Source organism: Anabas testudineus, chromosome 19, assembly GCF_900324465.2.
Source record: "Anabas testudineus chromosome 19, fAnaTes1.2, whole genome shotgun sequence".
In the NCBI taxonomy this organism is placed as follows: domain Eukaryota; kingdom Metazoa; phylum Chordata; class Actinopteri; order Anabantiformes; family Anabantidae; genus Anabas; species Anabas testudineus.
Window position 1 is genome coordinate 2,874,145 of NC_046628.1, and position 25,005 is coordinate 2,899,149.

The 25,005-nt window shown below is 41.3% G+C and overlaps 4 protein-coding genes across 14 annotated transcripts in view; 1 reads left to right on the forward strand and 3 right to left on the reverse strand.

Annotated features, from left to right (window-relative positions):
- myocd (myocardin) overlaps positions 1 to 7,794 on the forward strand; it is a 100,443-nt gene extending 92,649 nt beyond the window's left edge. For 6 of the 9 annotated variants that reach the window (XM_033326839.1, XM_033326842.1, XM_033326844.1 and 3 more), the window contains 4 exons: positions 161 to 307; positions 672 to 800; positions 1,931 to 1,988; positions 2,388 to 7,794. In XM_033326839.1, the coding sequence (XP_033182730.1) occupies positions 161 to 307; positions 672 to 800; positions 1,931 to 1,988; positions 2,388 to 2,929 (876 nt within the window). In that variant the 3' untranslated portion in view covers positions 2,930 to 7,794. The remainder of the gene's footprint in view (positions 1 to 160; positions 308 to 671; positions 801 to 1,930; positions 1,989 to 2,387) is intronic. The other 3 variants (XM_033326840.1, XM_033326841.1, XM_033326843.1) reach the window with 3 other exon arrangements.
- A 138-nt stretch (positions 7,795 to 7,932) lies between these two features.
- Positions 7,933 to 16,474, reverse strand: map2k4b (mitogen-activated protein kinase kinase 4b). Of its 3 annotated transcripts, XM_026352217.1 has the most exons (13): positions 16,229 to 16,474; positions 14,722 to 14,757; positions 12,943 to 12,975; positions 11,676 to 11,778; positions 11,419 to 11,593; positions 11,200 to 11,319; positions 10,967 to 11,086; positions 10,797 to 10,848; positions 10,454 to 10,581; positions 9,164 to 9,241; positions 8,893 to 9,041; positions 8,467 to 8,512; positions 7,933 to 8,253 (listed from the first exon to the last, which is right to left on the reverse strand). In XM_026352217.1, exons 1-13 carry the CDS (start codon positions 16,344 to 16,346, stop codon positions 8,140 to 8,142), a joined length of 1,272 nt encoding a protein of 423 aa, XP_026208002.1. In that variant the 5' UTR covers positions 16,347 to 16,474; the 3' UTR covers positions 7,933 to 8,139. The 3 variants fall into 3 exon arrangements, with proteins under 3 accessions (XP_026208002.1, XP_026208000.1, XP_026207999.1); XM_026352215.1 differs by lacking the exon at positions 14,722 to 14,757 and having other exon boundaries at positions 16,229 to 16,447; XM_026352214.1 differs by lacking the exon at positions 12,943 to 12,975 and having other exon boundaries at positions 16,229 to 16,447.
- Positions 16,475 to 16,714: 240 nt separating this feature from the next.
- Positions 16,715 to 19,992, reverse strand: adprm (ADP-ribose/CDP-alcohol diphosphatase, manganese-dependent). Its single transcript, XM_026350649.1, has 3 exons — positions 19,271 to 19,992; positions 17,903 to 18,025; positions 16,715 to 17,737 (listed from the first exon to the last, which is right to left on the reverse strand). The coding sequence occupies exons 1-3, from the start codon at positions 19,845 to 19,847 to the stop codon at positions 17,433 to 17,435; spliced, it is 1,005 nt and encodes a 334-aa protein (XP_026206434.1). The 5' UTR covers positions 19,848 to 19,992; the 3' UTR covers positions 16,715 to 17,432.
- Positions 19,993 to 20,784: 792 nt separating this feature from the next.
- rsph1 (radial spoke head component 1) lies at positions 20,785 to 24,428 on the reverse strand. The gene is made up of 8 exons (XM_026351673.1): positions 24,279 to 24,428; positions 24,006 to 24,119; positions 23,482 to 23,587; positions 23,289 to 23,379; positions 22,873 to 23,008; positions 22,056 to 22,127; positions 21,436 to 21,544; positions 20,785 to 21,150 (listed from the first exon to the last, which is right to left on the reverse strand). The coding sequence occupies exons 1-8, from the start codon at positions 24,324 to 24,326 to the stop codon at positions 21,104 to 21,106; spliced, it is 723 nt and encodes a 240-aa protein (XP_026207458.1). The 5' UTR covers positions 24,327 to 24,428; the 3' UTR covers positions 20,785 to 21,103.
- Between the last annotated feature and the right edge of the window lie 577 nt (positions 24,429 to 25,005).

Genomic DNA, 25,005 nt, shown 5'->3' on the forward strand with positions numbered 1-25,005 from the left:
AGCTGAGATCATGGTCATCTTTTCAGTTTGGAATCAAACTGATTTTCTACATGTTGGAAAATAATTTCACCACAATCACTATATCTGTGGATGTTGCTTTCACATACACGTTCCCGTCTGTGTTGTTTTCTAATATGTGTTTGCTTGTGACTAACTGCAGATACAGCACAAGAGTGGTGGGCAGCCGGTGAACTGTTCTTATCCTCCTGACCAAAGAGGCCTTCAGGGAGTCTTTCCCAGCTCAGCTGATTGTGGCCTTAACCACAGCACCTCAGCCAAGACTGAGAACCCGACTATGCCGCCCAAGGTAAACACCACATGGGTCACATCAGTGCCACGTACTTCATCACCTTACATCCATATACCCGTTTTCTTCTTTTCCATTCGTGATCTCTCTCTCTGACTGTGATCTGTCTCTGAGTATAATTGTCTTTTGTTTTGGGATCATTGCCACTCTCGTCATATCGCCACTCTTAAAGAGTTCATCTGGTTTCATTACATGTTCCTTCACAACGCCAATCTATTTCTTAAAGTCAAATGTTTAATGTGATGAGATTACTCAAACACAAGGGCCTTATTTAAAGGATATTTTTTTATCTGCGATACACACACACACACTCCCCTATTCGAATTGGTGAGCTAATGTCACTTTTCACCTATGTCTCATATAGATGTCACTATTGCCCACTCCTCGGCATGTTGGCCAAAAGTGCCAAGTCTCTCCCCCCGCCTTCAGTAGCTCAGATTCAGATGCATCTGACTTAAGACAGCCCCCATGCTATGAGGATGCAGTGAAGCAGGTAAACTCAAATCCATGTTAACATGAAGTAGATACTGGCTGGCCAAAGATTTGAACTATCGGCGTTGCTCTAATTCTACTTCTCCACCTGTCCTCTCTTTATTGTCTTTTTAAGCCCATCACCTGTGTTGCACATCTTTCATTCATCCATTCGCTTTGTTCACTGCACTAACTTTTTGCCCTTTGCCAAAGCTGAAGCAGACTGGTGTTTTAGTTGTACAAACGTTTTTTTGAAGGCAGATGTTGCTCTTAAACGAGCAAGTGAGTAAATGACTACATTTCAGTTTTAAAGTCAGTTTTTAGAGCCAAATCAAAAGAAAATGAATTATTAGCAGGAAGAACGACCAGGTGGATTTTAGAAAGAGCTTTTATTTATTTTTTAAAAAGGAGGAAGATTCACTCTGTGTCCCAGTTTCGCTTTGGTGTCGCTCACACAGTGAACCTGAAACACGGCCAGGTCTGACCCAGAAGGCACTTATCAGTGAAAAATGTAGTTGTTGGTCTTAAGTGCTTTGGGATGTAAGGCTACAGTTTAAGCTAAACATCAAATACATGCAGATTTTTTTCTTTTTTGGGGTAAGTGGGTGCAATTTGAATTAAGCAACCAGCGATAATGAGTTGAGTAGCCATTAAAAAAAATTTCCTGAAAACAAGCTGAAACATTGACTCATCTCACCACAGAGCATGCTTCCGCTGTCTTTTAGTTCATCTGACATGAGCTTGGGGGAACTCGGCAGTGTTTCTGCACAGAACTGGTGTTTGGCTTCCTCTCTGTGTAATAGAGTTCTAGGCTGCATTTCTGGGTGCAGCAGCCGACTGTGCAGCGTTTTACAAAAATACTCGAGAGACCATGCGGCTACATACATTAAAGAAGCATGGAGGTTTCTTAAGCAATCATCTTATACATGGGATGTCTGTGCTCTTAGTCACAGGTGTCAGGATATATGATCTATCTCAACCCAGTGAACTGATCTGTCTCCAAGAAGTTTGTATTACAGAAACTCTTATCTGCAAGTCTGAGTAGACTGCTTGGAAGCTTGCATCATTTTCATGTAAAATCATTTAATATAACTGGATTGAATTTACAGCATTGTTCATTTAATAAAAACACTTCTCTCATTGCCATTACAGCAACTGACCAGAAGTCAGCAGATGGATGAACTTTTAGATGTGCTCATAGAGAGTGGAGGTAAGATGAAATTCAACACGTAGAGTTAGCAACCAGGAATACGACTGTAGCCGTCACTGCACACGCTGATCAGTCCATCTGTACAGTGGCAAGAAAATGGTCTTTATTGAGAACAACCATAAAACCCTTTTTCCTTTAGCACTATCTTTTTGTTATTATTTTAGGCACATTACATTTGTGAGTACTCTTGACTTAGATGAAGATCAGATCACACTTTATGACAAATTGATGCAGCAAACCATGGAATTTCAAAGGGTTCACATACTTATTCTTGTCACTGTATGTGAATCACCACGTGCACTGGTTTAAAATCAAACCAGTCAGTCAGTCACACACTACACATTGGTATCAGATCCCATTCCTGCTGTGACCCTCCCTCCTCTGCTCTTTCTCTTTAAGAGATGCCAGCTAACGCCAGAGAAGAGAGGGAGAGGTCCTCTGTAACCAAAGTTGTGCCTCACATTACTGTGTCCCCAGGGTGTCCTGGCTTCCTCCTCCCAAGGTTTTATCGACACTATGAACACCTGTCCCCCACCCAGCCGCCTTACGACCACTTGGCCAATCACATCACTGAAAGCCACCTTGAGACTCTTCTGGGAAGTCCACTGGGCCGGGGAGGGGAGGTGGCCCTTCTTAAAATGGCTACCGAGGACGGGACGGCACGAGACAAACTTCTGACCAATAGAGATGTGATGGACACCCCTTTGTTGCCCGGTAACACTAAGGTGTCTGCCGTCCCAGAGGTGCAGGGGATGGTCAGCATGACCTTCAGCGAGACACCGTGGGAAACGATGGAGTGGCTGGACCTGACGCCACCCAGCTCAGCCACAGCCTTCAGCGTTGCTCCACCCAGTGGCCCCAGCATCTTTAACACAGAGTTCCTGGATGTCACAGACATTAACTTGAATTCTGCTATGGACCTTCACCTGGAGCACTGGTAAAAGCAACGTCACCACCCAAGTGCTAGCTAGCAACAAGCTAGTCCTTAGCTATCATGCACAAAACACCAGCTTGAACAGAGCAGACTTTCAGCTCAGACCACCAAAGAACTATTGAATTCTTCCCTAGACAGCTTCAGTCCAAGTGCCAGAGTTAGCATCACATTAACAGTAGACTGTTCTACTGCCTACAACACAGACTGACGGCTAAGTCAAAAGTTGAACTACAAAATTCTATTTGACGTGATGAGATGTTGGTGTCGCCGTCAGACCAGAGACACGGTGCTTTTGACACGACCATTGTCTGTTTGGACAACGATGCGCACAACTGCCAAATAAGTATAACAGCGGACACATGAAGGATTTTCTAGGTAACCTTTATACCAACACTTTACGCAGCAACATCAGTGTTACACCACCTAGACTTGAAGACATATTTGACAATCATTGTATACTTTCTGAGTCTATGTTTGTATTACTGGAAACAATGAAAGGAATTACAAGGTGAATTGGATTGCTTTGTACGGCCATTTTGTAAATATCATAACTGTCTGTACTGACAAGTTGACGTCAGCGGTGTGGGAGAGGACATAAACCACAACTCGAGTGCATCAAGTAATCAGTTCCTCATCGGATGTAAATAGAAAAACAGATCTCACTGTGCACCTTTAGCTTTATACACGTTTGTCACGGTTTGCTTGAGCTTAGGATATGTGTGTAGAAATGGTAGTCATTCCTTTGAAAGTCCTTTTTAGACAAGTTTCTTTTTACTATTTGGCTTATTTATCCACAGGGAGAGAGAAATGAATGTCTTTCAAAAGCCTCAAAAGCCTTTTATCATTTTATTCCCAACCAGTGCCTTATTAACAACAGCAACGATTTTTTTATGCCAATGTCCCTGTTACAATTTTATATCAATGTACTCTGCCCTGAATGATGTTGTCATTAATATAAAAATCTCAAAGTCAGTTGTTCTTTTGCTGCAAAATCAAACAAATGTTGTTAAAAAGCACAACTTCATCTCTTTTTACACCTATTGTTACAAATTTCACCCTTTGTGTCCAGGCCAATCTCGGTTATTTATATTTCTATTTATACTTTATCATGTATAAAGTATTCTGTTTAGAGAACCAGAATTTATACTGACATTCCTGTGTAATAGACAGCGGCTTTTTTGATTTACCAGAAAATTCCAGCTGACATTATGACCACAGACATATCTTCGTAAATCAAATCTCTTAAGAAATGTGATGCAAAGTGAAAGAACCACTTGGAAAAGCCATGCTTTCTTAAAAAGGAATTACTTAAAGAGTCATATGAAGTGGATACATCCATTATTAGCACTTGTGAATAGGAAAATGTAATATATTTTGATCTTTACTGTGAATACTGCATATAACATAGCACAAACATGCACCAGAGCCAGCCTAGATATCCAGTAGTTAGGCTTATGTGAGAATCAAAACACATTTGAAAGTTTTGCTTTTGGTCAGTCGTTGTAAAAACCTAAAGGAATACTTAACGTAATAGTTCATATTTACAGATATATGCTTATTAGTTTTCTTACTGAGATGTGGGAAGATTGATACCACTCTCAGATTAAGCTAACGGAAAGCGAGCGGTGCGGTAACTGAACTTGCATAAAGACTAAAAATTAGGAAACAGCTAACGTTAGAAAAAAAAAATCTTAAATGATCAACTAGCATCTTCAACTTATTAAGTTGCTCCATCCCGTCAGATGTAATGTTAAATTTAACATTACTTTTTTACGGAATTTTAATTGAGGAATTTACTGTTTTATCACTTAAGGTGCTGCTAAACTAAAATATTTACTGAACAGGTACCAGACTGGTATGAAACGTCTCATCTGTCTCTCAGGAAGAAAGTGAATAAGCATTATTTCCTAAATTGTCTAGTGTATCATAAAAATGTCCATAAACTACCGATACGATGGCTTTGGCCAATAAATGTTTAGCATTTTACGATGACGTCTTCTGTAAACATCACTTTGTGTTCTGCTTTGACCAAATATTGCTTTTTTTTCTCTGTTACTTATGAAGTGTTGCACTGGTTAAACGGATTCTGCAGTTACATGTAGGTGGTGTAGAATAAGACAAAGCTCATAGTCTTTACTTTCTGTTCTGCCTTGTAAGAAAATCTCCAGACCTTTAATTTGATCTGAACACGTCCCTTAAAAAGAAAAGAAAAAAAAAAAACATCCGTCTGACAGAAGCTTCCATGTTGCTTGGCCACTGACTTGCTTTACTATTGTTAAACAGTATTTGCCTGCATCCCCGTATATTACAGAAAGAAGAGCAATAAACTTATCACAGCAAAATCACTGCTGCACTTCCTCATTCTTTTTACATTCACGTCCAGTTAAGAAGCACAAAATCCAGGGTTTTATCTTTTTCATGGGAACTTTATTTTGAACCCTTGATAAAGATACAATATAATATTCATTGCCCTTAATATTATCTTATAATCTAATATGAACATTCTAGTAAATTGCAATTTGTACAACGTGTACCCTGGAGATTCATGTTCACCAGCGGTAAGTTAGCTTCCTGGAAATGTCGCAGGAGGGAAGAACAGATGTGGGGACTGCAGCTGCGTCAAACGGATACAAATGGAAAGAACAGAGCTGACGGAATCGTCCTTTACAACTAGAAAGAGAATCACGTGTGGTCAACGATGCTTCTCCGCCATCATGGTTGTAATGTTTCACACTCCAGAGACGGAAGTCACAAGTGTTCAAATCAGCTTTAACAGGTCACCCCACAGCACACACCCCAACAGTGGAGGGCGTGTTCCAACACGGCCAACATCTGTAGAAGACTGTCAAACATATTCAAAATAGAAAAGCATAAGGAAGATCGGTGTAAAGGGAAGATCCACCAATTTTCAACGAGTCCAGTTTAGTCGTCGCGACTGATAATACTCAGTCTGTTAAATCAGTTGAAGATGTCTCCAGAGTTCAAATCTTTCTAAAATGGTCTTTTTTCACTTTAAGCTGTAAGAGTCCAGCTGATCTTAATTCATGTGAGAACGTTACTGGATACAGGCGATATCACATCGAATCCCTTCACAGTATTGGTATCGACTATAATTCATTGTTACGTTAACGGGATTTGTTTGGAAAATAGAAATGACGCCATCATGTATTACAAGTCTCTACAGTGTCCCAGTGTTGACCGACCACCACCTGTTCTGAGTGTGGTGTTATGGGGTTAACTCCAAGTTAGTCCACTCTACTATTAGAGTGTTACTGACCCCGACTGGACTAAGAGTGTGGATCTTAAACTGTGATTTCCATTCAACCTGCTCCAAGATGGTGAACTAGGCGGGTGAGGGAACAGGCTTTACACTATGTCAGTGTAAGTCAGAGAGATCTGCCGAGTCACAGAGGAACCTGCTGAGTCCCCGGTGACCTTAGGGGTCAAAGAGCCGTAACTGTCGCCCTGTGGTTGGTGGACAGTTTGTCCTTTAGCAGCATTTCCAGGTACTGTTTTGCCAGGACTTTTAAGAACGTGCTTCTTGTTGTTCGCCTGTTGTTTGGCAGTGTGGTGGATCTGTGATCAGTGTGGGTGAACATTTGAACTGTCCAGTGCTGTGACGGGCCGCTGAGGGCCATTAAGGCTCATTCTCAAACTGAAGCTTTTCTCTCCAGATCTCACTGCTTGACTCAATCATCTGTGTTGAGGAAATGAGCCTCGACTGTTGAGCAGAACCTGCCAAGAGCAGCAGATTAGATGAACTATTTACACAGACATTTACATTAAGGGACATAATGTCCTAAAGTAACTTTACATCATCGGGCAATGAAGCATTGGCTGAGCCCCAGTTTGTGTCTTTTCTCATCTATTATGTTCATATTTGAGTCTGAAAAACAAATCATCATCAATTTGTGAATAACCTTCGAGGATATTTCCACAACATTTCAAGAATCTTCCGTCGATCTGAATCTTTTGAAACAGGGACCATGTTGCAGCTTTAATCCCATTTTCAAATCAACACACTAATGTTGATCCTCGTTTGGACTGTATGACACACACACACACACACACACACACACACACAAAACGTTTTACGTTATTTGGCATATTTATCCTATTTGCTTGTTCTTTTTTTATTTTGGTATTTCAGCCTTTATTGAAAGTGGCGAGACAGACGGGAAACATGGGAAGAGAGAGACGTGTCACATGGAACAAGCAAGGTGGTTTGTAATTTGAGGGGTTGAGTTCCAAAACACTGAAATTTGCTGAACAGATTGAATATAATGCCACTTAATGACACCTGTTTATTTCCGGCCAACTGTTCTTCTTGGGTGATGTGTGAAATTAGCTTTATTGCATCTTGAGACTTTTAGGACTTCAACACTGTAATACGTGTGTAAGTCCTGGGTTTGTAAAGCCCAGCAGGGATTTACAGCATTAAAAAACCAGACACTTAGCTCACTGACTCAAATAAAACGACAATATATGTAAGGTACAAGCTGGGGCGAACGGAGGACGTGACAAATGGATATTGTCCCAGTCGTGTGTCAAGACGAACTCTCACAGGTTGCATATAGAAAACGTAAAGCCACGCTACCATATCCATTTGTTTCTCTCCAGACAGAAACACTTTTGCATACTCATTCATTTACCATGAGTGAAGGTGCTCGCATCAAACTGCGTGAAAAGAGTGTGTATGTGTGTTTGGACAGTAGGTCTACTGAGATACATCTGTACACGCCGACAGTTCAGAGGTGAACATACATACAGTCCACAATATACTGTACAATCCAATAGGTGGCTATTTTTGTTCATACGTCATGAGCATCATGGTTCAAAGATTCTATTTGGTAGATTCATGTAGAACGAGTTCAAGTACATATATATATGTATATATGTATATATATATACACACCATATATGTATACTGACTATTCTTTCTCTCTCATATAAAGATGCATTGCATTTTACTAAGACAACTGACTTTAAAAGAGGTGATGGGAGGTAATATTAGCTTAACAATATTCTCATTGCACCGGGTTATTATGACTTAGTTCCTTTGTTCTTTGGAACGTGTGAATAATCAGGTGATCCTACTTTCTAATTCGAGGGCTAAGATGTCAAGCGCTGCATCACAAAGCTTAGTGTCCAACCCACTGCGTTTTGGGTGACCCCTCGTCCGTCCTAACTCCACCGCACCCGTCCAGCCTGACTCCGTCAGTCCACGTACATGGGAGACATGGGAGAGGCGGGGATCTGATCCAGGATGCGGCAGACGTAATTGGCGACGTCCACGAAACGCTCTTCATACATCAGAATGAAGGGATGTTTCTGAGGGAAAGCAGAGAATAGTCCGAACGTGTAAGTCGTCGTTATCTATACTTTAGTCAAATATTTAGTTTGCTAGCTCAGCTTGTTAGCGTAGTACTACTGCTAAGATTAGATGTACATGCAGATCAATGCTGAGACACTCATAACATGCTCATAAACACAGTCTGAGGTTTGGGAGATGCCTGAGAAAACAATAAATAACCAAAAACTTACCAGAAGCTCTCGGTACTTTGGCCTTTTTGATTCATCCTTTGTAAGGCTGGACAAAAAGGAAGAAGAAAAAAATCAAACACCATCAGCCTAGGAGTACCAATTAATTTAATATTCAGTGGCAGACTCCACCTCATATACAGTCTGCTTTACAAAACTGACCTGACAGAGCAAATGAAAACCTCAATTTCGGTCTATACTGTACATGTATGTTATAAAATATGAACTTGATGGATGAAGAAATACTCCCAGAAGTACAGATAGTCAGCTAATGTACACTGGATTTAAATTCCACACAAACCGACCTAACCATAGTTGCGTTAGGAGTCTTTTCTAGTCAGAGTATGATTTGAAAGGTCGGGAGACAGCTGTGTCTTAGCACGTTGGTGTATTTCACGCAGAGGTCTGGCTGCATGTCATGGTTCTTACCATAGATTAACGAAGTTGATGAACTTTGGGGAGAACTGCCTCTCCTCTGAGTTGCTGAGCTGAGGAGGTTCTCCTTTCACCACTTGTGTCAGCTGATCAAACACACTATTCCACTTGGGGTAGGGAAACCTCCCTGTGGCGAGCTCATACTGAAAGCAAACACAAACCAGACTTCAACAGACTGATGGACCTGATTTCCTCACTTACCAGCTCCACACATTGAGACATAACAAGAGGTAAAGTTTCATCGTAATGACAATATTTCTCTTACCAGGGTGATTCCCAAGCTCCACACATCAGACCGGACATCGTAGCCCTGTCTGGAAGCACTGGGGTCTATCCTTTCAGGCTGGAAAGAAAGGAAAAAGACGGCTTCAGTGACCCCCGCAGGACAGTTTTTCGTCTGGCTCCTCCACAGGTTGGTCAGAGGTGGAACAGAGCTCTAAATCTGCAAAGCTGCTTTCTGACATGCACTGAAATCCTGACCATATCTAGACATTACTAGAGGGAGCTGCATATGAGAACGCACACGTCAGATTCAGACGGCCCAGAGACAGGTATGACCCGACAATGTCCCTGTGTTCAATACGTGTGTGAAATAAAACCTCCACACGATGTCCACACGTGATTAATAATAATAATAATAATAATAATAATAATAATAATAATAATAATAATTAATTCTCTCGACATGTTCTGGAGTTTATATGTGAAAATGTCGTCAGTATATTTAATGAGAACATCACACAGTTCTTTCAGCAGCTCGTTTTTTATTTGTGTTTGTTATTGTAGTGTAAATATTGTAAATAGGTTCTTGTTACCTTCACTTAAATATCTAAGTTGTATGTTTTCAAGCTAATTCTATTTTAATTTTCCAGTTTTTATTATCAGACCCAATTAACAGTTGTGACTTGAAGTCTTAAATGTAAAAGTTAGGACTTGAAACTATGAGTAGAATGAATGAACTGAGAGTTCACTGAAGAGACAGAGCTGTGACCCAACATGCATTGTTTTAGTGTTAAACCTCTCCACACACTCTTCTGGTTTGTGGTTAAACCCATTCATGATGGAAACGTGCTGTTTATCTGTATCTGTCCTAGTCCCGTACATGTGAAACTTAAAGAATAGGCCCAGCATGAACACTGAAGTGCTGCAGTGTTGGGAAACAGAGTCAAGCACAGTGGTCAAAACAGCTTGTTCCCTTTTTTCTAGCAGCACGTCCCAGCTGAGGTTCTACATTGTGTGAACCAGAGAGCAACAGTGGCACCTAATGGACACAGTCTCCAAGTACACACACGGAATTATGCAGATGGATCCTACAACTTCTTAAAGGCCTATTGATACTTTGAGCTTCTGCAACGTATCTGTGAAGCAAATGTCGTCACCTCCCCAGACGACAACGAACTCCTAAAACTGTTTCAACCAAAACTGATCATTAACACCTGAAGGAGGATTTGTTGCTTTTCTGTTTTCTTTGGCCTCTGACAGTAATTTACTGTAAGTAGTGTGTTGTAAGCTGTGTGTATGACACAAGGACTGGTGAAATATGGTGGTTACTTACTGCCATGTAAGGCCTGCAGCCTGCATCTCTGGTCTTGGCTATGGAGTCCACCAGCTGACCGCTGATGCCAAAATCACATAGCTTGATATTACCCTTTCGGTCCATTAGAATGTTGGAAGGTTTGATGTCTGCAACATGAAATAGACTGAATGTGACATTTGTGAAGAGCGTTTTCAGAATTTCCTTTATAAATGTTTAAATGTTGCTAAGAGCCAACGGCCCGTCCAAACAGTAAGTTCTATATAACTGTAGTTAAAAAACAACAACAACTACTATTTCATCAAGAACAATACTGGAAACACATACTGAATAAGTAAAACTCACAAAAAACATAAAAACCTACCTCTGTGAATTATTTTCAAGTTTTCTTTTAAGTGGTTCAGTGCTTTAACGGTCTGTAGAAGCCAAAATGAAGAAAAGAAAAACAATCATCCATCACTTGAGGTCACTCTTCCAATACATGTATATTCTGAAATCAAGATCTTTGAAGATAAAAGTGAATCATCTACTGACCGCTAATGTTATTTTGCCTAATATTTCCTCTGGAATGACGTCATCTAATGCACAATATACATATTTGTAGAATTTGTCTAATGAGGTAGACATAAGTTCCATACAAATCCAGCAGTCCCCCTGAAACACAGGGTCAAAGGTTAGCATCTCCAAAAACAACTACTACTACTACTACTACTACTAAGACTTCTGGACAGTGTGGTGCATTTGAGGACGCCCAGGGTTTGTCAGACCTCTCTGAAGAGAGCGCCGTAGAACTGGACGATGTATGGACAGTCACTACTCCTCATCACCACGTCGAGATCCATCAGCAGCTGCTTCTGCTCCTTCTCATCCACAGTGGAGCGAATCCTCTGGAGGAGAGACGACACAGAAACACAATCACATTTCTTTACACTTATTTACACTTTGAAACACTTTCCAGTTGGTTTAAGAGTCAATGAGCGGGGCACCTTCACAGCCATGATCTGGCCCGTGGGTTTGTGGACCATCTTGTTGACGGAGCCGTACGCTCCGCGACCGATCTCCCCAAGGTCTCTCAGGTCCTCTGCAGTAAAGTCGCAATGCTGCTCTGGAGAAATCTTCAGCTTCCCCGACGACTCGATGCTGTGTGTCCGCAGACGCTCTCTGGAGGACAGACGGAGGATGGGATGAGGCAACATAGAGGAGAGAGTAGGGAAATTATGTCTTTGACGGTGTCTTTACTCACATGTGGGGGTTCTGGAAAGAGGGAGCCATTGGATTGAGTGGGAGCCTGGAGGTTGGTTTCACTGGAGGGTTGGCGAAGTTCAGCTTTAGGGCTTTACGTTTACCTGTCGGCACAAAGAGAGAAACACATCCAGATTCCCACAACATGCACACCACTCTGTGGGTGCAACCAGCTGGTGCAAACAGAGGATACACACAGTGTGATAAAATGCTCTATGTGTGTGTACACGCTTGAGATAAACCTTCGCTGTACACTGATGCTACATTTATGCCACAAAACTGACCCAAGTAGCAGCACAGTGCTGTGATTTGTACAGTGAACGCACAATAACAGGCCAATAGAGGGAGCTGGAGCTGTTCAGCATCAGCATCAGTTAAAGATTCAGACTGCTGGGTTATCTCAAGCTTGTCTCATGATCAAAGGAAGAACAAAATGTGTTCTCAACACAAGCAAAGTGCCCACATGGACACAGACTCCCAGTGCTCAGATACTACAGCAGGTGTTTGAGCTGAAGCTGATCCATTTCTACGTTTTCAAAGAACATACTTAAATAACGTCTAATCTAGTTCATCAGGAGTATTGCTGATGCTGCAGTAGAGATAAATAGAACGCTGCTGCAGGATGCTGACACTGGGAATCCACGTCCAAAACATTTCCACTTTTTAAATATGCAATTCAAACCTCAAAAGTTGCCGTGTGATATCAAAGAGACCCAACACTAAGACAGCACGCCATTCAGATTTAAGACGGATTCCAGTGGAATTACTCTGTTGAGGCACTCACAGCGTCTGTGACCTGCCAGCGTGTTTAATTTGAATTATCTCCAGAATATAATTGGAAATTGAAGTGCTGTGTTTAAGTGTTGAATCCTTTTTGACGTGCCCTGTTCAACCATCTCGAGTGCAAACAGATCCCTCAACCTTTAAGCCCCAGTGCAAATGAATCTTTCTCGGCCATTACTGAATTTGTGACAGTTCATAGCTGTGAACAGTGGACAGACTCCCCAACTACCAGAGCACCATACAGGCTGTTTCAATAGTCTATGGTGGTTTCCTTTCACGCATTTCATCCAATTAAATATGAGCATGACAAACGCATCAAGACTCTGGAACAAAGCAGATCAGTCACTAGGCAGCAGTACACCCAGTCGTCAGCAACGGATTGTCTGACTAAAAGACAGTGAGGAAAAGGAAACCACTTGAGACTACTGAGGTTTACCCACAAAGAGTAGAGGGTGGTGTGCTTTGTGTGCTAGTCTATTGCTTACTTTGGGAAACTCCAGACAGGCTTATCTGAAACCCTGAAGTAAAGAAAAAACATCTTCTTAGGGCTGGTTTAGGTGTGAGTGGGTTATTTTTAACAAGTGCTATCACAGCAAGAGTCAATGCTGAAAGTGGAAAACAGGACGAGTTACTCTGAATGTGCTGGTAGCAGAAAAGCCACTGTTTGTATGTGTATGTGTAACTTGCTGTGGTTCCATTTTATTTCCAAGTAGAATGAGGAACAGTTTACTCAGTATTACAGAGTTTTACAGTGACTGGTCGGTTGGTTTGATTCCTCTCCACCAACAGTCTACCAAGTTATCACTTTGAGTGATGCTGAGATCACTCGTTTTAGTTGTATATGTCAAAGCTGAGTGGTTTCGAGAGCTTTAGGGGTGCTGGTACGCAGGTTTTTTTCCATCACCTTTGGGCAGAGCCGGATTAGCTGTTTCCATTTTTGTGCCTCAGTCGTTCCACTTCATAAAGAAAACCTTATCATACCTCATACCAAGAACTGACAGAATGACCTGGCATTGAATGATGTGGCACTGTGATTTGGCTCGGCTCTGTTTGCTTTGAGACAGACACGGTTCTTTTCCATCTTGAGTTTTTAAGTAGCACACAGCATAAAGGCATCAGCAGTGGCATGTGCCATGTGTCCCTCTCTGAAATGACTAGAACAGCAAGGCTAATTCATTTGTTTTACTGTAAAGTCGAAGACATCTGGGTTTGAGATCAAAGATTTGAAAAAATGTCAGCATTTATTTGATAGTATCTACACCTTCATACAAGACAGCCCCTTTTTCTATCAGTGATCCAAAGTTTAGATGACAAAAAGTATGAGTGACAGGTGTTTCTTGTTAACCTAAAAGAATCAGACAGCCAGGTTGGAATTAGCAGAAGTAGAAAAAGGAGCTGAGCAGCAAAAATCCTGAAAAACAGTTTTACGGACTGATGAGACCAATATAAAAAGCTCATCTGTGAAGCACGGAGAAATGTGGTAGTAGCATGGCTGCTGCTGGAACATGCTAGTTAATCTTTATGGATGTAATAATGTATTATAACAGCAGTGAGGTGCATTCAACTTGTACAGAAACTATTTGTCTGCTAGAAATTAAAGGGAGAAACGACCGATAACAAACAACAAGTGCAGGTACAGGACTGATGCTCCTATTTCAAACAGTAGATTTGAATGACTTTAATTCAGATTAATAAAACTTTAAATGTGTTAGCTCACTGAAGATCTGGGTCTAACACAAATGGTGCGATTGTCTGTGCAGTTTCTCTTACTGTTGTGTACGAAACATCAAATAAAAGCTGAGATTCGCAACATTCGTCTCATATCTTTGATCTTTAACCCAAATGTCTCGAGTCCACAGCAAAAACAGACACATTAGCCTTGCCGTAGCCAGTAGATTAGCAGAGGCGTAAACAAAATGAACAGCAATATACCACTATTAAAAAAATAAATAAAAATATAAGTGCTAATGAGGAAAACACTCCCAGAGGGGGTGTTTTACACAGTACACGATCACAGAGCCTGCTAACTACATGTTTCTATTACTGAAACTCAAATAAAAGCATGCTGATGAGTGGATTTACAATAAAAAAAAAAAACAATAAAAAACAGAAAGGAATTTGGACCAAAGCGAGGAATTAACAGAAGAAGGTGGGTAATGGGACATTTCAATGACCTCCTTTGCTAACAGAAGGCCTAAACACACATAAAACAAACAAATGTCCTCCAACAGCAGACTACAACCTAGTAAAATAAGTGTGAATACCTGTTTCATTTTGACATCTCCAGCAGGTGTTGGTTTCTGTAAGGTTTAAATAAAACATTTGACACTAGACATCTGCCACAGGGTAAAAAGATGCAACTCTCTGTTCTGCTGTTCATTATTAGCTGCTACGAGTCAATCAATGAAAGCCACTGCGTTAGCCAGCAGCTACCGCTAATACATCCATTATCGGACAGCACCACGGTTAGCATGTTAGCATGTCGACCTAACTTCCTGCTGCGTGTGAACCACTACTTAACTACTAAGTTAACTAGCGCTAACTACTTTACTGTACATGTTCGGTGTGATGGCACTGGTCGGACACTGGCTTTTTGCCACTTTCTGTTAGGACTTGTATCAGCAGACAGAGCTTGTGGCATATTATCGACAGATAGTCTATCTAGCTTAGGAATTTACAGCCAGAGCTGACAAACACGAGTTTCTCGTGTTAGCAGAGCTCAGACATGTTGTGTCAGCACAGCACAAGTGTTAAAAACCACTCAGCTGATTTATTTCACGTTCAGAAACGACCTGAAATCTCGACACAACCAACGTTAGCGACAGTGAACAGCGTTTGTTCGACGGTGAAGCCAACACAACAACGCGATTTAAACACACATGTTGTTACGCTGTGACTTTATTTGCCATGTTAAACTTAAAATGTATTAATTGTATCTTCTGTTTCCTACAGACAGCAGTGTTTGGCTTAGTAACGTTTAGAGGAGCACCTCAGCTTAGGCCTCACAGGTAACTGTTTCACTGGTACTTGTAGCTAATAGTTTCGGTGAACAGAGACTTATTAAATTCCGTTTTTGAATGTCGCACTTCAGGGGATTAGGGTTTGCTGTAAGGGAGTCGTATGGGACTGGGGGAATGAGAGCTCTTCACTGATCCACTACAGGCCTGTGGGTTCAGCAGCTACACACAAGCTACTGCATCACTGCTAACCCGCTAGCATTGTAGTTTCAGGGAGCTACGTCAAGCTAGGCGACGTACGACACAGCGCTATCGGAAACTGCGCAAGCCTTCGAAATAAAAGCCTGTAGCTTCACGATCGCTTGCAGCGATCATACTACTGTAGTCCTGATTCTTTCGTGGGAAGACGTGAACCGTTTCACAGTGCAATGTGCAAATATTAGCATTTTGGGTTATTAAGTAAAGCATATATTGACAACGTGAGAGCTACATAATTGAAATAGTCCATTCTTATACAAATACAGACAGTACAAGTGCCTGCTGCATTCACCGCACTCCAGCGTCTAAATTTTGCATTTACAAGAGCAGATCAACTAAAATGTTCACTTATTTATGTTTCAATCATAAGAAAACGTCCATAGCCGCAATGTGGATGGATTTTATTTTGAAAGTTCTAACCGGACATTCTGAATTATCATGTCTGACATAACTATGCTGTTTCTGCTTCTGGAAAGCTACAAGCTGCCTTTTCCTAATAGTTCCAGTGCCTCCACTTAAACTAAAAGAACATAAAGTAGAGGCCATAACCGCCAACCTTGCATGCTGCTGCTCTGTATCTGCTGGTGAAGTTGATGCGACGTCGATCCTACGATGCTGCTGCTGCTGCTGTTGCTGGAGCTTGTGGAGTTGCTGTCAGGACTGGGAGTCGCCATTGTTGTGTTGGATTCCGGCAGCAGCGCTCGGGCTGCAATGCAGAGTGAAACTTGGCCCTCTCTACCTCCAGACGGGACACTGCGCCACTTGAACGCAGCAGCTGCACCGCCACCACGTCTTGTGGCGCTGTTGCCTTCAGGGGGTGTCGGAAATCCAGCGTATCGCGACTTCACGTCAAAACACCTCCCTCTTTTCCCACATGCTGAACTGAATACATTTAATTTCCATATTTAGTTTAATGTGACTCAACAAAATACTGAACTTAATAGTAGCTATCTTTTTTTCCACCAGTGTTTCCCCCCTCATACAAAGTGTATGTGTCCTTTTAATCAAACTGGAAATTTTAATGTAACCTAAATACAGCAGATTCACCCACATAAGATTGCTTGTATAAAATATTTTATTAATTGTAGTATTGTTTTCCAGTGTAAGTCACACAGATTTGCACTTATGTTGTGCTGATCTCATCACCCAAAACGGTCACTGTGTTACTGCACTGATACATTTCAGGTCATTTGTCACTACACTGCACAATAGATCGCCCAGCAAATAACAGCATAAGAAAATCAGTTATGTGCACAAAGCAACATGCAAAAAAAGGCAGCAAGTAAATAGAAAATCACTTTCTTCTTAAAATATTTGTGCATATCTTCTTTCTCTCTAGATTAAAACAGTCAGAAAGTAAAAGTCCATACTTTGTCAGGAGTTTTTAAAAAAAAAAAGTGCAATAAATTACCTGAGGTACTTGTTCTTCTGAGGTACGTGAACATGACAGCCTGCATCGAAACAACACAGAGCAAAGACTGTGCATCTGTGGTCTTTAAATATAACTAACAGAATTGAAAGTTACAGTACCAAGTGATCACAACAAATAAAACAGGTCCTAATAATATGGAAAGACCTAGGCTATGCTATGAGATGAAGATGGATACATGTACATTTTTTCTTGTAAAGTGCATCAGATACAATTTTCTGACTTATTCAGATAATTTGCCAAAATTCCTCGAAATGACCCAGTCTGGAATATACCTCTCTACCCCCTTTACAGCAGAGAAATCAAAGATTCTTAATAGATCATCTGTGATTTATACGTCACTTTGGGAAAACTGAAGCACTCTATCCCTGATCCTTCCGCTCCCTTTTAGCACCATCCTGTCCTTGTACACAGAAACTAAGCCGAAGGCATTGCTGTTAGGTGGAGTCTCAATGACCCCCTCTAAAGTCAGGTGGTGCACTCCTGTCTCTTTATCCCAGCAGTATCCACCATCATGGTCGTGTCCTGCCAGGAAGCACACCACACTGCTGTGGGAGCGTATGATGGCCAGGAGCTCATCAAAGTTCCAGGCGAGGCAGACGGGGACCGTGGAGTAGGGGTGGACAGGGAGGTGGCCTGAGGAATAAAATTAGAATAACATCAGAATTTTTATTCTGTTATCAGCAGCATTTTGCACTTCAAACAATTTGTGTATAAGTAGAATAATATAAATAATATCCATATCCACAGGATATTATTCTGACTGCTATACAATTTCTACAGGTGACAGATTTGACTTACTGACAATCGTGACTCTGTCCTCTTTATCATCTGCCAAGGAAAGCACAGAGTCTAGCCAGTCCAGCTGCTTCCTACTGAACCCGCCGTTGAACATTGTAAACCTCTGTTGTAGGCTCCCACCCACTGAAACAACACAAATTATTCATGCAATAATCAGCAGAGTGATATATTTCTAGACTAAATCCACAGGCTGTATTATGAAGTTTGATTAGTAATGGTGTCTCTTCTCTACAAGTAGTAATGTGGCTTTGAAATGTTCGTCTGAATTCAGTGGTTTTGTGGTTTAGTATGGCCCTGATGAAGAGGAAATAAAACAGTGAAATCACCATTTCCTGTGATATCTAAGATACATGTACACTCAATGACAAACGTATTAGATTTTGCTGGCCAAGATTCAAAGGTCACTGTAAGCTCATGCATGTCTCCTCCATTCCTCTGGCATCCTCTCACTCAGCTCTGGTTAAACAGACTAGTCAGAAACTCTACGGCCACCTCCACAGGTCTGTCTTCAGGACCACCTGCCTTTCCACTCTTCATCCTCTTCAGTGCCCTCCTCACCTCTTCTACTCTTTGTTCTCTTTAATATTCCTCATTCATCAGTTCTTTAAAGTTCTCCTTCCATCTTCCCATCACACTCCTGGCACCTGTCAATACATTTCCCTCCCTGTCTTTAATCACTCTAACCTGCTGCACATCCTTCCCATCTCTAGCTTTTTGCCTCTCCACCCTGTACAAACCCACCTCTTCAGTCCACTTCTTCTTAGCTAAGCTCTTTCTTTGTGTACACACCCAGACTTCCTCATTACACCACCAAGTCTTCTTCACACACGTTTTCTATCTCCCTGATCACATTAGCTGTAGTTGTCCAGTCATCTGAAAACACTTCCTGAACACTCAGAGCCTGTCTCACCTCTTCACTGAAAACTACACCATTCTTTCTTTCCTCTTCAACTTCCACTGATTCATCCTCTGCTCTGCTTTAGTCCTTTTCATCTTCCAAGGATAAGTGAGAACACAGCACCAATTGCAGCTGCTCACAAATAATAATTATAATGACATACTTTCTTGATACCCTGTGTTTTTGAGAATCATTTCCAAGTAGACATTTAACAGTTAAAGTTCCTACAAGTTACATCTAACAAATTATCTTTGCAATTCCTTGCTCATGAATGCAACTTTTCATTTAAAAGAAATCATCTAAAAGAGAGAACACAGAGTTTGTCTTTAACTTCTAAATCTGAATGTATAAATCTGAATCTGAATGTCAGCTATCCCAGCTATTAGACTCAAATACAAAGTGCAGCTTCTGATATTGAGGGATCGCTTTAGTGATTTCCCACTATTCATGAGACAGTGTCATCCTCTTACCTGGGGGACAGTTGAGATCCTTGTTGTTGTTGTACTGTTTTATAATATTCATAGCGCTGCAGTACTGCTCGCTGGACTCGTCTCTGCCCAGCAGGCTGACATCATAAGCATCCAGCACAACAAACGTGAAGCCGGGGGACGGGCTGAAGTGGTAGGCGTGTGTGTCGCAGCCCCCCCGGGCTCCGCTCGGGCTGCTCCCGCCGTGCGCCGCGCTGCTGTTGAGCTTCGACCGCAGCAGCTCGCTCCTGCTGAAGTTGTAGAACTCGTGGTTTCCCCACACGTGGTGGACCTCCACGGGGCTCGAGCTGAACTCTCTCAGCACCGAGTCCAGGGCTCCGTCCGAGGCGTCGTGGCGCTTGTTAAAGCCGTCGATAACGTCGCCCAGCTGGAGGATGAAGTCCGGCTTCGTAGCCGCCTCTGACCAGCTCGCCTGGGCGTTCCTGAGCAGCTGGAGGCTGCCGCGGTAGAACCGCATCCTCGTCTTGCTGTAGTTGAAGCCGTCGTCGATGTCCGCGTACTGAATGTCAGCTATCACACCGAAAGTAAACAGCGGCGTTCGCTCCGCGTTGTCTTCCATTTTCGATAAAGCAGCCGCTGTCTGAGCGCGTTTGACTCGGCTGTATCTAGCGAGGATCTGCCTACACAGTAGACACCAGCGTGCTACCTGTCGCCTCTCAAGTCCCGTCAACCTGCTGACATGATGACACCCAGCCAGGACCGCACGATGACGTATGACGTAGTCCAAACTGACGACACAGCGCTAAACACCAAGTCCTTCCGGCTGTCCTTCAAAACAAAAGCCTGACAGCGAAATATGCGGATAGTACGGAAGACTGAAGATCTTACGGCAAAATGGCAGCTCAAGTATTCAAACGAAGCTGTATCAACAGAAAATCAGCCTTGTCCATCAGTCACTCCCCGGTGGTTTCCTCTGAACGTCAAACTAAAAGCTTTAGGTGGATCTTGATGAATTTACATTAGTAAAGTGAGTTCTACCTCAGTTTGTGGGCTTTTATTTTGCTGGGTCCACTTTCCCATGTGACACAGTAAAATGATGTTTTCCACGTTGCCACAGCGCGACAGTGTTGGTATAGACGCAACAAGCCCAGACATACAGCCAATCAAACAACTACAGTCAGTCTTTACTGTAGTTTGTATAAAGTTAATTAAAAAAATGTTTTACCACAGGACTGTATGTGTAAATCTATGACCCTGTAACAGCTGACTATAGTCTATATATTAATAATTCTTTAATCACGTTTTCCATCAATTGTTGCAGCTACAGCTACAGTAGTCTGATCACTAAAATGCAACAAGTGCAAACGTGGTGCTGCAGTTTGAAGTTTAAATGCTGATTCTCCATTTTTTGAGCCACTTACTCTTGTGAAAGGGTGTGAGACGTTCTAGTTAAAGTCATAATCCTGACTAAACCCACTGTCAGTGTGAAAACGGAGGTTTGTAAAACTTTTATTTTACTTGTTAAAACACAAAAAAGGCAATTGACCACTTATTTTTCCAGCTGAAGATGGACTATATTAATAGAGGAAATAAAGCTCTATTCATGACCCAGATCCAGGGAGGATTAATGAACAGGTCTGCTATTCATTTTTTATGAATTACTCATGTACGATTGAAATTACAATAAATATTATAAAAAACACATTGTAAAATTAGGAACAGTCACATGCAGACACACCTCTCCTATCAATTAAACACCATCTAATACCCACTGTTTAAATCACAAATCTGAATCATCTGCAGTATCTGTATTCATAGATTTATTGATTTCTAAACAGGCGTAAACAGATACAGATTGTGGACTGACTACGTGTGTCAGTTCACCACCGCCTCTTCTGCTGAAGCTGTTTCTTTTCTCCCAGCTGAAAAAACAAAAGACAGACACACACACAAACACAACACTGAGCTGAGTGCACTTTTTGACCACATTTTCTGAATTTGACTTTTAGAATTTAAGAACAAAGAACAAATACAAGATTGTCCATATCTTTCCTGTGGACACATTTTAAATAACTGTAATAAACAGATATTAGCAATTAATAATTCAATGTAATACAAATAAAATAGTGTAAGTGGATGGCATTTTGCTGTCTCAGTTTTGACGCAGTATTTGTAAAATCTTAGCCACCACCCTTGATAACACTCACCTGATGTTTCTTTGCCTGGAGTCCACTGCGTCAGGCCAGTAATACACCTGGGAATCCACTTAAGGAACGCAGTGGAGGAAATCTCGCCCCACTCACCCTCAGCTTGGTCCTGTCAAGAGTGCGGTAGAGTTTAAACTCAAGGATGAAGATGAGTTACACTGCAGCTCATGTCAACACACACTTTTTCTAACTTCTTCAAGTTATCAACTTGAAGAACGTCTTGTATAGTACCACAAGATGACCTATTACACATCACGCTTTTCAAGTCAAACATGCATTCTTCTGCATTAAAAGACCAATTGTCATATTTGAAAATGCAACAAAGTCAACATGCAAGACAATGATGATAAAAGAAACAACATCGGCCGTAGTACATAGACACAGTGACAGCACCTTCTCTGCTCCTCCTGAGCCCCCTGAGATGAGGTAACCCTCCCCAAGGTCTAGGTAGGACGACTTCTGACTTTTTACTTTTTTACCATTTTCCTTAGCGTCTGCTGGCTGGAGGTTTAGTTAAAAGAGTTGCTGTGGTTATGTTGTGTCTTGTAGCTTGTAATGTGGAGATGAAATCCGTTCACATGTTAAGCTAAAACAAGAGGATTGTGCTGTTGTTGAAGTACCTGCTCTTCCTGGTGAAATTCACCATGCTGCTCACAGCCAATGTCAAACACATATTTCCCCGGGCCGTGAGGCTACAGAAGGACAGAGTAGCAGAGACATGTTTTACAATGACAATATTATCATTACAATTACTCAAAGTTCCACAGCTTTACTCTAAAACTTACAGTTTTGAAAATGTAAGAACAACTAGCTAGAGGTACTGCCACTAAACTAGCTAATAGATTAAAACAGAGCTAAAAGGTGGCAAACATGACTTTTTTGACGTTTCTCTCTGTCTTTGGTTGTGATCTGCTTCCCCCAGGTGGCCAAAATAATACATTGACTCTGCTTTTAAAGCAGTATTGGGTGGCTCCTAGGGACAAAGCGCAACAAAACTTAAAGTGCAAACATAGAGGAAAGGCACTACAAACCAGAAAACGCATGCAAAAGGTAAAGTGCAAACATTAAGGTTTGTGTGTTTACTTGTGTAATGTTTGAGCTTGTGTTACTGATTTAAAGTGTTCTTTATTTCTTTTAAGTGGTTTTCTGATTTGCAATGTGTTTTCTCTATGTTTGCACAGTTATCAAATTATCAGAACTAAACCAGTATATTGGGGGTAGTTACTTTGTAGGGTATTCACTGATGAAAAGAACTCGAGGGTTGGGTGATAATTTGCTACAAATGACCTTTTTCACATAATCCATAATCTTTTAACCGAATGTATAGTCATTTAAGTCTCACATCATTCATAGCATATGGTTTAGCTGAAATATTCTAAACATTTCTAGTAATAACTGGTCAAGTCAAGCTTCTTTTTTAAACTCACAAGAACTTACATTATTGTTGGTAAAGTTACCCTTGTATCTGTGGTTACGGTGGATGTATTCTCCAGCTGACTCCATCTTGCCATTCACCCACGTGCCCTTGAATTGTGAGCCACTTTCATGGTGGTAGTAAATACCTTGACCATGCCTGGCAATCAGACAATACCAAGTATTTCAATGGTTTTCATATTTCCATTTTAAGACTTCAGAGTTTACATATTAGTGTTATTTTAACAGAAGTTTATCAAATATTGATGTTGAAACAACTTATGTAACATAACAAAACTGTCTTCACATGAGCATAAAGCCATGTTTCCCTAAAACAAGCCGGATTTAAACTGATAAAGGAAGTGCTCATGAGTACACTAACTGAAAACTGAAATATACAAAGTATGCAGTGACTTGTCATTAAAAATGTACAAATGTACCTCATATGATGCAGCCACTCTCCATCATACTTGTCTCCATTGAGGTAAGTATATACACCATGACCTTGTCTGAGGTCCTTAACCCATGACCCTTAACAGACACATCAAAAGAATAATACAGGTTTTGTTTCTAGGTTCCATTTTAGCTCAAAAACTATAATATGAAGTGCAGAGGTTGGTAGTTTTGTCCTACCTTCATATTTAGAGCCATCTGGATAATAGAAGGTGCCCTGTCCATGCTTCATGCTCTGGTAATAATCTCCCACGTACTTTGCCCCATTCTTGAATCGATATGTCCCCTATTAGACAAAACTGTGTTAGTTAAATAAATAACAGCTGATTTTAAGGAAAACCAACAAAAACTAGTTACATTATATGAATCTATGTAAACAAAATAGTGGTTTTTAAAATTTAATTTTATTCCATGTGTAACATCATTGTACAAAATCTATTCGGATGTGCAACAAGCATGTTCTTTTTAACACATCTGAGGTTTAATATGTCTCATGTTCTTGGTCTAAAAGCAGTTTAAAAGGATGTTGTTGTTTGTAATATGCTACTGTTCATAATAGTACGCTACAGTTAACTATTTCTTTATTATTTCTATATAATGTACTCTGTGTACATGACTTGACTGGGACTCAGACCCATTGACCCCGTCCTGACCCCTGATCAAACTGGAACCCAACCAGTGGTAGATTAAGACTCTTATCGTACCTGTCCATGTCTTTTTCCGTTCTCATATTGTCCCTGATAAATGTCTCCGTTGGGCAGGACGGCTTTGCCGACTCCGTGTCTTTCCCCAGCTTCATTTCTGTCTCCTTCATATTCCTGTGACAGTCAAAGAAACAAAGTCACACATGCTGCACTAGTCTACGAACTGTTACCTGTTGATAGCTAATGCAACGTTAGCTTCAGCTAGCTAACAACAGTCTGGAATGAGCATCTAACGCTAGCTAACTACCTACTTAGCGAATTATATTGTCTCACCCCGAGTTTACTATGTTCATCATCAAATTCAGATTCTACATCCGACATCGTTCGGTTTCAGTTCTCAGACTGGAAGACGTAAACCTTCAATAAGTTTTGCAGTAGTAAAGCTGAGAAGATGTTGAACCACCTTAGTGCGGGTGGTTGACAGTTGTCATGACAACGACCTACACACCACCGAGAGCCCCGCACGCGGCTTCTCGCTGTAGCGGTCCTTTACCGTAACTGTGCCTGTTCAGACACACGGAGAAAAGGCGACGGAGTCATGCAGCGAGGTCAGGGAGGAACTCATTCTACATGGACGAACAGACCTAAACTACATATATTCACTGGACAGTACTGTAGTTTAACGTTATTCCACATTAGTTCGATAATGTTTTGATTTCATATGACAGCTAAAATCCCCACAGTTTCGTAGGCTGCTGCTCAGCAAGTTTCACAGTCCGTAAACGTCTAGTGCCACCACTTTCAATACAATATAATTATTCAATGTGCTTATAAAACTTGACATTTAAAAGGTTAAACAGTAGCCGTGGGACCTGCTTTCACTCAGGATAATCCCCTACATCATAGTAATCGCCGCTGCGGTGAAGTGAGCGTTTCTCACAAGAACGCAGTCAAGTCAGCCGCGCTTCAAACTGTTGCGCATTTTGTCTTGTGATTACGGTATGAGGTGGCTCAGCGTGTTCAGATGATTGAAACCTGACTTTGAAATAAAGACTCCTGA